Here is a 15646-nt window from a genome sequence, read left to right as displayed (position 1 = left end):
CTTGGTCTTAAGAGCTCTTATACTTGATCTTGTCACTTACTCAAAGGTAAAATGTCTCAGAGTTGTATAGGCTTTGTTTTGTACGTTAACATTTGATTAGTTGTATACAGATCACTAGAGAAAGAGTCGGTATTTTAGTTAGTTTATTTATTGTGACAGGGACAGACAGTGCACAATATACCTTAAACTGATCAGGAGCGATGCATTGTACCAGGTTGAAAGTGCTGATTTCTACCTATAGTCCCTGGGCAGGCTGTCCCACTGAGGGGAGGAGCCTATTGTACATGTTTTTAATGGTAGGGGAAACCGGAGCACGGACACGGGGGGAACATGCAAACTCCGTTAGGGCACTAACCACTGCGCCACTGTGCTGTTTTAGAATGTCCCTGTAATTGGAGGATAAACCAAGCCCAGTTAAGATGGTGAGATTAAATCTAGTTTTGTATGACAGTTAAAGGTTTATTATTGCATTTGTTTCATTTAATGCAGAATACATTTGTTATTTATTTTCACTACATTATTTGAATACTTTTAGATACTTAGATACTGCACTGCTCTAGAGTCCCAGAACTGGTTTGGTTTCGCCAAGACGCAAGCGCAAAAGGAGAAAAGGAGATGACAAACAGTAGGTTTGTTGAAGAACAGCACGGTACTCATGGATCTATTAAATACTCTGGAAATACAAACTCCATGACACTCATACAAGTTTCAGGAATTCATTGGAAATAAAGCTGTAAACTTCAGACTCGACTGTGCCACTGCCTCACACACACACGCACAAGGTCCAGAGCTGCAGAACACACAGGGCTCTGCATGTTTTCAAAAGCTGAAAAAAAAATAATTTAAACTTTACCTCATAATTTTTAAGGGAGTGTCTGCAGAGCCGCGGCCGAAACTGCCATGTTATTTTTGTGCAGGCCGCACGCCGCGGCTCCTGAAACTGCTCCGCTATTTGACCGCGTTTTAGCGCCGTTTTAGACCGCGCCGGGTTAGGGTTAGGGTTAAGGTTAAGGTTAAGGTTAGGGTTAAGGTTAAGGTTAGGGTTGGGGTTAGGGTTAGGGTTAGGGTTAGGGTTAGACATGAGGCTATGGGTTAGGGTTAGGGTTAGACATGAGGCTATAAGGGAAATGCCGCAGTCCCTGAAACTGCACGGCTATTTGACCGCGCCGCGGCTCTCCAGCCACGGCCAATTTTTAATGGGCCTTTACATCTTCATTTATTAAAAGTGTCTGTAAAGCACCCGAGTCCTTTGTCAAAGTGCTTACTGTTAATCACTGAACAATGTCAAAGAATGAAGTAAAACCTCAATATCGTGAGCCTTCCAACAATATTGCAAGATTAATTAATACTTAATTAATATTGTGATAATATTGTATCGTGAGATTTGCAGATCATTACACAGATATTTGAATGCCCAGGCTAGTAAACTAATTTTCCCTTTTCTGGGACTTTAAAATGTAAAAACTGATGGAGTGCTGTTATAATCATTCTCATTATTTTTCAAGTAGAGTTGAGAACATTTCTTAATTATTACGTTTCAAAAGAAGCAAAAGAAGCCGGACAATAGCTTTTGAAAATATTGGACCATCCAAAGCAATTTATCCAAACTAAAAAGAACAGTCCAGCCATCAAAGAGAAGACAGGAATACAATTTAGTCTCAATTAATTGTCCATTAAAATCACATTCAGACGAAGGTTGAAATCAAAATCTTGAGAAAAACACATTTGTTAGACCGTTTCTTTTTGGTCCACAGTGTCGGTGCAAACGGCCTGCGGGATATCAGGAGGCGACACATTTTCTTTACGTTATGCCAGGTTCCTTATTTTATGTAAATAAAGGTGCAAGCGCGCGGTTACAGCAGAGGCTTATCTGTCAACTTTGACTATTAACCTCAGAGACGGGCGGCGACGGGCTTCTTTTATCTAAATTGAAAAACAGAGTTATTTGAATATCATGGGGGAGAATGCAATATAGCGCGGCGGGGTAAATCGCTCGCCTTTCCCATTTTTCTTGGCCCAGATAAGGCTGTATTTAGTTGCGTGCCGACAGGGCTTATGAGAACAAAGCATTCAAGAAAAAAGAAAGAAAAAAAAATCCTCCTTTTTCCACATGCCCTCCGGCGCTTGGAATGGAAGTCTTTAATGGAGGGTGGAAATTCATATCTGCAGATTGCTCTTTACTTGCTGCTAAGGTGCATCAAACTGTTGTTGTTTTGGTTGAGTCGTAAGTGTAAAAAGGACAAATGGTGGCTTAAAGGGCCCATTTATGCAGCACTAACTTTATCTATTAACAACAATCACCAAAAACATACTGTATCTAGAGTTGGGTTTTGTTTCAATCACTTCTATGAGTACCGTATTTCCTATACGTTTCTAAAAGTAACTTTTTTCATAGTTTTTGCCATGGTGCGACTTATACTCCAGACGGACTTATTTGTAATATTATTCATTATTTTCACACTGACAACCATACGAGGGCGCTCTAGGCTCTAAGCAACGCAGAAGAAGAAGAACAGCACTTCCTCTACCGCTGGAGTTTGCTGAGTTGTTTAGAAGTGACACAGAGGAAGAAGAATTCAATGGATTTAGGGATTTTGTGATACATTTCCCCAAAAACTGTGACTTATACTCTGGTGCGACTTATATATGTTTCTTCTCTATTTTTTGGTTGGTGGGACTTATACTCCAGTGCGACCTAAAGTCTGGATATTGCGGTAACTGCGTATTCAGTTCATGTCTCTTTTTCCTCCCATGAGATCAAAACAATCAGCTCCAAGTTGTGATGGCATGACTTGTTGCCCTTCTCCTCTGTGTTTTTAAAGTCCATACGACTGCACTGGATCATTTCAGTTATTAAATTGCCTTCATTATAAAGCAAACGGTGGTAAAGCTCGCTGCTAATCCTCAAAGCCGTCTCATTAAAATGTTGATTCATGCATCATACAGGACCTTTAAATGTGAACTCCCTATTGTCATGATTGCACTGATTAAAATGTTGTCCAGGTTACAACGTGTGAGATTTAATCAATGGATGAATTTCAAAGTCTAAAATAATCAGATAACGCAATAACTAGACATTTTAAAATAACTAATTGTCACATGCAAACATTGTGTGCCCTTTTTTTGCATCATTTCCCTTTCAACGATAGGAAATAAATAAGATTACTCACCTCAGATGGAACAGGCTGTGGTTACATGCACAATTAATTGATTCTGATGAGTAAAATTATATGTAAAGAAAAAACACCAGATTTATTGGTCCCTCTGAGAACTCATGTTACATTTTGTGGTTTGCTTGACATTTAAATATTGTTAAAGAACCAGGAATAAGATAATCAGATTTTGGTGAGCACGTAAACAAGGGCCAGGGTCGTCTGTCCTTAGACTCTCCTTCTCGGCCAGGAAAAACTACAAGAAATGCATTGGAATTTCATGTTCACAATGTCAAAATGCAACTGTCGTATGATGAAGTCACATTTTCAGCTCCTCAGATTCAGCCTTTAGATTCAGCAGTCTGGAGGTTCAGAAGTGTAGAACTCTGCAATATATAATGGCTTTATGTTGTTTAAAAGTATCACAACACACCTCTCTGTATCGATACACGTATTGCCAAGAAGTATGTCACGATATATCACGATATCGATATATTGAGTACAGCCACGAAATCTGTGACAATGATCAGATTTTGAGCAAATAACCACTGCGACTGTTTGAAAATGCTTTGAGTAACTTTTCTGGTGGAAGCTCCGTTGCCTATAGTTCCACAGTATGTCTTTAAGCATATCTTCTTTATTTGTTCAATTACAAGCGCTTTTTATTGCCCAAAAGTAAATACGTGGCTGGAGGGCGTCGCCTGCTTGTTTCCATGGAGACAGACACGTTTTTATGTCATGCTGTGGAACATTCCAGTCAAAGCAAAAACACCTTTGTCAGAAGTGACACAGTGCACCTTTAATGCTTTAGGTTCCTGTTTGTCGATAGTGAGATTGATTACAGCGATTTGAACAGTTTCCAAGCGAAGACTCCGTGAAGATCATCGTAATTAATGAAGTTAGAGCAATTTAGTCCAAACAGCTCTTTAGCAGAACACAAATAACGAAACTGTCAATCAAGCGCTGTCCAGTCAGGCATGAACATCTAACTGGATTTGACTTTCATGGCCAAACAAGAAATGTTCAAAGAGTGTGAAATGTAACGTATGGATAAGACAGAAGGAAAGAAAAGAAAGAAAGAAAGAGAAATAAAGAACGATAAAGAAAGAAAGATGGACAGAAATGGATGTAACAATAAGGATAATGAAGCAAGGACGGACAGGAAATAGAAACAGATAGAGAAAGGAAGAAAGAAAGAAAAAAATAATAATAATAATGCAGCCAGGAAATAAAATAAATACGGTATAAAGACAGGGAGAAAGACAGAAAAAAGAAATAAAGACATGTAACAATAAGGATAAGACAATAAGGAAATGAAAAAAAAAAAACAGATGGAAAGAAAGAATGGATGGAAGAAGTGAGGGTGAAAAAGAAAGATAGGATGAAAGACAAATTATACAAGAAAGGAAGAAAACAAGAAATGTAACATAAGGAAAAGAATGTCAGGCAAGAAATGAAATAGAAAGAAAGAATAGAAGAAAGAAAGAAAGAAAGAAAAGGTTCCAAGAAAAACAGGTCAAAAGCAATTAAAGAAAGCATGGATGAAAAAATGAATGAAAGGGGTTGACTGAAGGATAAGAAAGCACCAAAAGAATGGCAATAAAAAAGAATAGAAGAAAAAGCATTTGATCTAAGTAAACTAAATAAATCAATAAAATACAATATAAATTGAATATAAAAGTGGAGTGTGCCATGTGTAAACTGGTGCAGGCATGTGAAAAACCGTACTGTGCAGCGGCGGGTGCTCCTCAGAGAGTACATGTTAGCACCGCGGCTAGCAACTCCCCTCACTGTGAACTGTGGGAATATGAATGAGGGAGGACAGGCTACATGTGCGTTTTTTATCAACCTGCTTCTGCTGTAGGAACCATCAGCTCTGGTCTGGTTCACCTGAAGAGAGGAATTTCTTAGGCCCCTGAACGCACCGCTGTGTTAGCATTATCGCTTTAGCTGCAGAAGTTAACAGGCTATATTTGATGTTTAGTAAGATAGTTTGCTGTGTGGAATGTAATTGGTGTTTTGCTTTTAGCCTTGTCATTTAAGATTAAGTTATGACTTTTGTCCTGAGGATTGTTACTCACTTGCTGAGCCTATCTTCCTGATAAGGTGTACTTTTAACTGCTCAATGTGCTCAAAATTAAATTGATAAAGTGTAGGTGAGTAAGTGAGTACCTGAAAAATGTTTCTTGAACCAGTTTTTTGACATGACAACTCTTATTGACCAATCACAGAAAAGTGTAAACTCTTAGATTAGGACCTTCAAAACAATCTGGTCCGGCCTGTGGTTCATCTTTCAAATATATATTTATTAAGTTTATTTCCTGTTTGCTGGTTTAGAAACAGTTTGGTCTTAGTTTAGACCTGGTTTAATGCTGGTTTAGTCATGAGTTTGTTTAGGTTGCCGGTTGGTACCAGCAGCTTCAGTGAGAGACTGATCCACCCTCGCTGTGTGAAGGAAAGGTTTCGCATGTCTTTCCTTCCTGTTGCTGTCAGACTCTACAACAAACACTGGTAGCCCTGAACATGTGCAATACTGATGTAACCATGTGCAATACCATCATATTCATGTTCAATACTGAATACTGAATCAACCATGTGCAATACCTGTAAATAAGAGTGTTATATGTTGTTTTTATCCGGTTTACTTACCTGCTAATAGTATTACCTAGTCTTGTGCTAGCTATTTTTACTTTTATTTTATTTTTATTTTATTCTATTATCATTATTTTATTTTAATTATCTTATTTTTATCTTTATCTTTTTATTTGTATTCATCTATTTTATTTTATTTCCCCCCCTCCATTCCCTATTAAGATAGGAGAGGAGTTTTTGTTAAAAAGAGTTAAAGGTCCCATAACATGCAAAATCGACTTTTCAGAGCTTTTAACCTTCTTACATTGCTATTTGTGCTTCATATATGTACCCAGAGTGTTTTTTGATTGATTCCCGCAGTTTTTAGCTATATTACAGACCATCTCCTTTTCTCGAATCTCCAAACTGACGGGGGGTGTTCACAGGACCGCGTCATAATCACAGGCACGTGTCATCATCCCCCCTCACCCTCCCCCTCCCCCCTCTCCACCCGCGCTGCTCGTGTCTCCCTACAAGCCCCGGAGTTTTTCTGCTTCGATTTACGAGGAAACACGGCTCAAAGAGGCCCAAAACTTCATTAATGATATCGCACTCTTTACTATTATCACAATGGTGAAGGTTTATGTGGCAGCTGATGCAGCAACCGGGACAATAAATGGAGAGAAGTTCTATCCCATACCGAAAAACCAGGAAATAAGAGCGAGATGGACATAAGACTTTTATATATATATATATATATATATATATATATATATATATATATATATATAGATAGATCTATAGATCTATAGATATATCTGTTCTGCGCACGCTGTAGAATAAACACCAGATTTATTAAGTATGAAAGTAGTGTTGATCTGTTCTATCGTTTCTCACTCATTTGCGCGGAGCGGCGCAGACAGCTGTGGGGGACACACTACGTTACGGGTGGGCGGGGCACACACGCGCTCTGATACTACGTCACAGGTGGGCGGGGCACACACGCGCTCTGAGACTACGTCATGGGTGGGCGGGGCACACACGCGCTCTGAGACTACGTCATGGGTGGGCGGGGCACACACGCGCTCTGAGACTACGTCACAGGTTGGGCGGGGGAGCCAGATCGCTCTTCACAAGGGTGGGGGCGACTATCAAACCAAGCCGTCTGCATTTCCGGGTTGGTGAGGGGGTCCAAGGTCTGGGTGATATTTCTTAACTATTATGTTAAGGGTGTTGCACAACCCTTATTATTATCAATTATACACTTAGGATAGACTACGAAACGTGAAAAAAAAGCATGTTATGGCACCTTTAATGATGTTTTTTAAACTTCCTATAATTTGTCCTTTCCTCCTGTTTCTACTGCGTTGTAACAACACAATTTCCCCTTGTGTGGATATTAAAGGATTATCTTATCTTATCTTAATTTCTAAGTTTTTCTTTTTCGCCCAAAGACTTTAGCCAAAGCATTACATTGCAAAAAAGGGTGAAGAGCGTAAGAGACATTCTGCTAATTGTTAAAGCTTGTGACTCGACCTTCCTAAGCCCTCCTTTAGGTCTTGTAGTCACTCACATGTGTCCATACTGGTGTCCTCCTCGGTGGTGGGGCCGGTGCTGGAGGCAGGCTTCTCATAGGACTTGTCGATGGCCGCTCTGAAGCTCTCGTTGCAGCCTCGGCCCCGGACGATGTGCGAGCGCGCCCGGGACACGTTCACCTCAGCCATGGCCGTCTGCAGACTCTCTAGAGAGGTGGACTTCTTAAGGCCCAGGGAGGGTCCTACAGGGTGGGCGGACGAACCTGCAGAGAGGGCATGAGAACCTCATGAAAACAACAAAAGGGCTTGTTTTGAAATTCAGCTCAGAAATTCTATGAGGGCTTTGGACTTGTTTTAGAATCCCAAAATACAGAATTGTGACCGTTTTAGTGCTGTCAACTGAAAGAAAGGAAAGAAATGTTTTTATATGAACTTGTTTAGTGTTTTTATTCCAATAGACAAGAAATATGAGCTCATTTATATCATGTATCTTATTAGAAGAAAAACAATATGTAAGTTGACATTGCACACATATTTTAATGCCATTATTTAAACACTTCCATCAAAAAATAAAATGATTTTTAATATTAAAAAAATCTCAATAAATAATACCGACTGGCCATAACTTAAGTCTACACATTGTATTTCATGTTAAATCTGCGTGATCACATATTTCAGGTAAATTTGACTTGACTTTGACTTAACAATGTATAATATAGTTTGGTAACACTTTATTGCCTAAACAATTTCTAGTGCATTAATAAGCACTAGTTATTTGTTCATAAGCTTTTCATAAGGCATTTACAAGCGGTAAATTGAAAATAGTTAAATAAGCAGCTTATGAATGCTCTTACAAACATTTTGTACATGGTTTATTAAAACACTGTTTTTTTTTATTAATGTCTTATTAACATTTATACAGTATTACCCTCCACAAAACAGTAATTGTCTAAGTGCTTATACATAAATAACTAACGCTGATTATTACCATATAAATAATTTACAAAAGAACCTTACTTTAAAGCAGGGCTATTCAACTTAATTTCTTGAGGGCAAGATTTTTCAGAGAGCCAAGGCCTCTGGGCCAGAAGTACATAAAATGCAACTGTTACTGCATTTGGGGTGGCACAAGATATAAACACTATTTCAATGCATTGAGTTATTACAATAACACAATTTGTGGGGAAAATAAACATAAAATCCTTTACCAACACTGCTTTGCAAAATTGCCAATCCAGTTCTGAAACAAATATACCCAATATAAATATAACCAAATATGATTAACATACTAGACTAGAATAGTATCAACCAGGTCTTAACAAGGACTAACCTAGAATCAAAACAAGTCTAAACCAGTGCTAAGCCTGAATGAAACCAGTAAACACCAGTATCTTAGTCTAACATTTGGAAGATGGGTTGTGGGCCGGATTGCATCACTTGGAGGGCCTGGTTTGGCTCCCGGGCCTAAAATTGATTAGCCCTGCTTTAAATTGTTATTCATATTTTATTTTTGTTGAAAGCTTTAGTATTTTAAGATAGGCATGTTCATTGTGTTTATTCAATGTAAATTAGCACATCTCTAATTATTTATTGATATAGTATGTTATGATATATTTATGATTCATAATCTTAAAATAATTTGGAGAAAAAAAAGTTATTTCTTCTCAGTCAACTATCAACTATCAATCACAAATGAACAAAACCAAGGTGATTGAAGTGTTGTGCCTAAGGACACAAGAACAGGACACACTCAACATGAAGCCCCAATACTGTAGTAACTATGGTTACAGCAGTAAATATACAGTAGGCCTTTCATACAAGAATCAGAGTTGCACATTCTGCACGTGCAAATGAGATGATGTGGCACGAAGAGAGAAATGTGATGTCCAAACGCTAACGAATGAAGGCTGTTTCAGGAGGTAAAGAAAGAAGGTTTATTTATCTTGGCCTATTCAAACGAATAACTTGAAATTGATTGTATGAGATGGGTTTCATAAAGCAGTTTATAATTACTGTTACTATCTGAATATTGTTAATACATTGTTCAGAGTTCATATTGCAATTTTGGGAAGAACATGGGATCCTGAGCTGCCAATCACAACATCAGAAAACATTATACAACATTCCCATGAGTCAACATTATACATAAATATAACACAGAGACCATCTAATATCAAAAATCTAAGCATTCAAGTACATTTATTTCAATATGTCCTTGTCTTGTCCATCCCTATTTATATTGTGTAATGTTATAAATAAATAAACACATGTCTATATAAAACCATGCATTCTAATTCACAATAAAAATACATTTATGATCATGTCCCTAAGCACTTGAACCTTGGTTAAGACACATGACAATTCAGCAGTGACAGGAATGACATACAACCTGCTTGGCCTATATATATATATATATATATATATATATATATATATATATATATATATATATATATATATATATATATATATATATATATATATATATATATATATATATATATATATATGTATCTTTATCAAACCATGTCATAATGCATCAGCAGTATATGCAAAACAAATGCATTATGCAGTCAGTGGACATATATTATTCAAATGGGGTTGTCAGATGAGAGTTCCACACATGTGTTTTTCAGATCAGATCATCACAGACAGCCTGTTCCTACACCAGAGGGGGCAGCAGAGGGCACATGTAATAAGGCATGAGAGGAATGATGGTTTGAAAGTGAAGTAGGGGAAAAAAACATGTAGGAACAATCTGAGATACAACCTCCCCTCAGTCTACAATAGTCACATAAAGCCTGATAAATGTTAATGCGGCGCTTGCAGTTCAGAGGTGGAGATAGCTCGACCTCAATAAGCATTAATGACCCAAGATGTAAGAGGGAAACTGGTAGACTAGTAAACCAGGACAGGGCGGGTTTCTGTTATAACTCCTCCCTTTGGGCAGGACCAATCAGAGGTTAGGAGCGTACAAATGCTGCTGCGCAAACCACTTCCATCAGACTGAAGGAAGTCGTACAGAAGTCAGGGTCCAGATGAAAACCTATGAAACCTTTAATACTATGAACCACTCCTGGACTAAAGAAGGATCACATTTACTTTTTTTCCAAAGACGTATATCCTGTTCTAAATAAGTAACAATATGATTGAAATGTATTGGAATTTGTTTGGAAAGACATCCCCTGATATTATAAATTGTTAACATATATAAAACAAATAAGTAGTATTTAATTCATATATATATATATATATATATATATATATATATATATATATATATATATATATATATATATATATATATATATATATCCATTATATCTAATCACAAACAAATAAAAAAGCAGTATTCATTGTTTGAATTTTCAAATCACATGAAAAGGGTGCTAATATTTTGGTAATATTCTGCAAAAGAAAAAAATATGCTGTCACCCTCTAAATACGGGTAATTCATTGATGATATATTAGATCAGCAGCTCTCAAATGATAATGCTCATGGATGAGTTTCAAATCGCCCTTCGAGGAAACTGTTGTTGGGATTTGGAGCGTTACAAAAATAAATTGAATTGAATAAAATGTCACACTTTTCACAATGTGACAATGTTGATTGTTGGAGAGATTGTGGTTGCATGGTAGCACACCATTACCATGTGTTTTGGGTTTATCCTGTTTATACATTTTGGACTGAGATTAATAATGTTTTCAGAATCATATTCAATGTTACCATACCACATACATTTAAGACCATGTATTTGGGACATACAACTCCTGAAATGAAAACAATGGTTGGATATCTTTGGACTTTGGACCGGTAACAAGGGAAAAGGAGTGAAAATATGAATGACACCGAAGGAACCGGAAATCAGGACTTGCAAAAACAAAAATTGAAACAAAATATCTTCACAGTGAACTTAGACATGGACAAATTTGGACAAATAATTACGATAACATTTGCTTTGAATGTCTTCTGACTTATTACTGCTTTTTATTTCATTTATTTATTTCATTGTTTTTCATTGCTCTTTGTGCCCTATTTGTTGTTTTATTGCTTGTTTTATTAGAAATATATCAGAAAAAAATACTGTATATTATAGATGAGGAACCAAATTTAAAACATAATTGAAAGCTCAATAAAGGACGTTTTTTGTCCCCGGTGGAGTGAATATCCCATGGCTGTAGACCCCATCCTTTCAACATACCTATGGTTCCCACCTCAAACTTTGTGGAGGAGTAAAATAGATAAACAGTTGAATCAATTACGAGTCTCTGCGGTGTGGTTAAGAGCATAGACAGAGCTGCTCTGTGATTTTAAGACTCCCCCAGGGTCTCCAAGGCCCTCCACATGTGATACTGCAGTGCCTATGTAAATAAATCTCACAGACACACTTCCTGTAGCTTTTCCATAAGTGTCCACGTCCCCACACACATGCTGACCCCGGCTCTGTGTGCGCCCGTGTCAATGACGGGGCTTTCCACACACGGCACAAATAAACACAAGGCAGGACCCCCAATATGTTTGAAAGGTTCCAAATGAGGCGGAACGCTGCAGCGGCCGGGATTCACACAGCTGGGGCGTTCAAACTGACAGAGCAGAGGACATAAAGCAGCTATTAGCAAAATGAAAGCTAGAGAGATAAAATGTTATTGGTAATGGCACAATTGTGTAACCATATGCTGCGTTTGTGCGAAAGTCGGGAAACTGTTTCTCTGAGTTTGAAGAATCCACATGAACGCTCAAGAACTCAGGGTCTAAAGCTTCTACCCGACTTCCACATTCTGTTTGTTTTGTCATCTATTGTGTATGAAATGAAAATCTGCTGTTTTGTTAATGTATCTCAAACATTCAAGCTGTTGTGCAAAACCTACATTTAGAAACTGTTTGTGAAGAGAGGATTTCTGCTGTTATATCCAGACAACAGACTCTAAACTTTAATCCCGTCTTCATTCTGAGGCAAAAGACCCAGACATGACCCAGACTTTTAAAAACTATAGAAACGTTTTTAGACAAGACGTTTCATTTAATATAAGACTGTACCATATTGCAGTTTTTATCCAACAGAATCAGATGTTGTAAAGTTAAGACTTTATTTTCCTGGTTCAGATTCTGTGTCTAGTCCTGTTCAACATGTGGTTTATGCTTGATGTGATCCATGCTGCTTTAGGATTAGAACTAGGTCTAGTTCTAGATCTGCTGCTATGAACTGCTCTAATTCAAGTCTGGCCATTGAGCAACACTGGGTTTGTCTTTGCTTAGAGCCATCTTTAATCATGTATTGCAGTGAAACAGTAGATTTAACAGTAGTTAAATACTACTGCAAGTTGTATTTGTAATAATAAAATGGTGATCCGGGCCCCTGGACAACAGTCGGGTCTCTGGAACATATAATTGAATTCAAGCTATTGAGAAAGCAACAGCAACAAATGTTACTGCTCTATAACTTGGCGGCACAGTGGCAGAGTGGCTAGTACTTGTGCCTCACAGCAAGCAGCTCCCAGACTCCCAGGCCAGGGCATGTTTCTCTCTGTGTCTGGATGAGTTTCATCAAAACATGTACCAGACAATCCTCCAGCTACAGTCCTGACCAAGCTCAGCACTAGATCCTGAGTGTGTCTGGATCTGGAGAGCTCACTGCTCCTGACAGCTTTCCCCAGCAGCATTAGGATAATAATAATAAATATAGCCGCAAGCGGCAATGATCGGCCCTCGCCACGCCGCCGCCACGCCGCAAGAGGAGGGGGCGCTAACGCACCCCAATTGTCCTTTTATTACGCCTACTGCTGAATCTGTGACGCTGTCACATCTTCTCCCCTTTGTTTTACCATCAAAAAGCAATTTTATTTTGAATTCTTGGCAAAATGTGCGGCTTTGCCGCACAGACACCGTGACTCTTTGAATAAAAATGTGGATAACTTTTGATGACTTTTTTGATGGGGATTCTAAAATTGAGTTGTGTGTCAAATTTCATATAATTTCGCAAAACTAAAAATTTAACCTCCATATAAAATCTGTAGGGGGCGCTGTGGCTCCAAATTTATTTATTTCACTTCAAGTAGGTTTAGGGCAAAGAGTTTAACAACTGATTCTAATTTGACGCAATTCGGACTTTATCTGCGCAAACGGCAGAAATGTAAAATTTGGGAGATTTCTGAAATTCTTGTTACAGTTTGCGGCTTCGCCGCACAGAGACCGTGACAGGTATCAATGTAATTTGGATAACTTTTGATGTCCCACTCCTCAGTAGCATTTTCACCAAATTTCAGCTTTTTAGGGTCAACGCCCTGGGAGGAGTTCGTAAAAGTACGACGTTTGGAAAAACTCCAAAGTCATGTTTAGCCATTTTTGAAGCAATATGGCCGACATTTGGTTGGGGGGACGGCGTTGCCGTAATAATATTTTTTACTTCTCTTGTCACCATCTACCTCTGCGCCAAATTTCATGATTCTACGATCAGATTTTTTTTGGGTCATTTCCCATCTCTCAATGCATTTTTGGTACATTTGGTGGCGCTGACGCGCCAATTTTTTTTATTTTAGAAAAGGGAAATAGCCAGAATGTAGAGAGGCACGATTTTTAGAGGTGTGCAAATTTTTGTGACTTTTCGTCAATGTTCACTGGGTGAAAAATAGGGGGGTTGGTCCCGAGAAGAAGAAGAAGAAGAAGAAGAAGAAGAAGAATATTCCGATGCGAAAACAATGTTTCCCATTTTCCAAATATCATAAACTATACATTTTCGGAAAGCGCTCGCGCTTTCCTACCTCATGGTGTGGGTCCCTGGTCACTGAAGGGTACTTTCGTTAATTTTGAGTGGGCTCCGCCCACTTTGTGTTTTTGGCCCTCTATACAGTTATAATGTTGAATTTTTGCATAACATGCTTATATGCACGGAACATGCAAGAGATGGGGAACGTATTCGTGAGCTACTTAGCGCAAATGAGTGCTTAATATGGGGATGACGACCGCGAATGTAAAGTGCTCGTTTAGTGCGAACTTTTGCACGGGCTTCGCCCGTTTACAACGGTAATGTTCCATTTTCCTACAACTAATTAGTATGCACGGGGCGTGCATGAGTGGAGGAGTGCGTTAGTGAGTGTTTGGAAGTGGGCGAGCGCTTCGCGCTCGATTTCGTGCGCACTATCGCAGCCGTGCTTCGCACGGCCTTACGAGATTAATAGGCCTCGCGCCAGCTTGTGGCGCTCGGGCCTAATAATCAAATTCAAGATACAAGATTAATATTAAAGTATACCTTATATATGCTGATAAAAACAAACAATTTAATATTGGTGACATCAAGGACAATTCTAACTAATACAATCACAAAAACAATAATAAATTTCTTCAATAATACACTTTTCCCACATTGTCTCAGTCCCGATACATGTAGCTGAAGCACAAGTTAGGGCATCCAGTGTAAAATCCCACTGGATTGTTACAGCTGTGTTAAGGAATACCTCACTGCTAGACTAAGTTACTTTTACATTTGTGGCGTCAATAGATCATTTTAAAGAACGCATTATGCAACATTAGCTTTTATTGAGCTTTTAACCATTTAACCTTTTGTTCCTTCATCAAAAACATTACTGGAGATATATTCAGCTTCATTCACGTGTGTTTCATCAATCTCATTTACAAGCTCGTCTTCTCTGAGCCTCCGAAGAACATGTGGTTTCAAATGTCCCGATTTGTGACATCATATCTTGAGGTCTCCTACTCTATTTTTAAATCCATAAATCATCACCAGACTCGTTCTGAGCATTTCTGCCTCAAATCACATTCATTACAACTGTGTGTTTAGATAAGCATGTTGGGTCAAGCTAGCTTTTGTTTATTTCCCCATGGTAATTCCCTCTGCTGGCAGTAGATGAAGTTCTAATATTAAATCCAAATGATGGAACGCCTGACAATTTTTTTTCAATGTAGACATTATTTTAAGTTGTAAAACATGAGATGCCAAACAGAGGTACTCAAGAACATGTTTAAAGGCCAGTGACAACACAAATAATGCAAAACGTGTCCTTTAATTTGTCCTTTATACTTGGAGGACAATCTTTCCATTCACGACTGGATCATTCTAAAACACCTTCTGTGTGGCCATGTCAACAGCAGCCACTAAGGTGTCAACCCAGCCAAAAGGTCAAGGGTCAACTGTTAGCTAGCGGTGTCGAGTTCCGGTAAATGTTCTATTAGCGACTCTTGAGAGCTATTTCCTTCCTACAATTGTCAATGTTAATATAAGTAACCTATTCCAAGAGAACACAGACCCAATGTCAAAAGTACGCTTGTGAATAAATGAATCCTTCTTTGCCGGATGTTATTAGCGAATGTAGCTCAATGCGTGCCTCCAGGCGATCATACGCAGTGAAATAAAACTTTACTGCAAATGCGGA

General features: G+C 38.4%; 1 protein-coding gene across 1 annotated transcript in view; it reads right to left on the bottom strand.

Moving 5' to 3' along the window:
- Window positions 1-15646, bottom strand: part of LOC140364812 (partitioning defective 3 homolog) — a 554921-nt gene that overhangs the window by 211025 nt on the left and 328250 nt on the right. Inside the window, exon 18 of the mRNA XM_072451184.1 lies at window positions 7297-7521. Within this exon, the coding sequence (XP_072307285.1) occupies window positions 7297-7521 (225 nt within the window). The remainder of the gene's footprint in view (window positions 1-7296; window positions 7522-15646) is intronic.

The sequence above is a fragment of the Eucyclogobius newberryi genome, unplaced genomic scaffold, assembly GCF_026437365.1.
Source record: "Eucyclogobius newberryi isolate DKJ021-1_F unplaced genomic scaffold, fEucNew1.0.hap1 SCAF_18, whole genome shotgun sequence".
Taxonomy (NCBI): domain Eukaryota; kingdom Metazoa; phylum Chordata; class Actinopteri; order Gobiiformes; family Gobiidae; genus Eucyclogobius; species Eucyclogobius newberryi.
The sequence above is the reverse complement of the archived record's forward strand: the minus strand, read 5'-3'. Positions and strand labels throughout refer to the sequence as shown.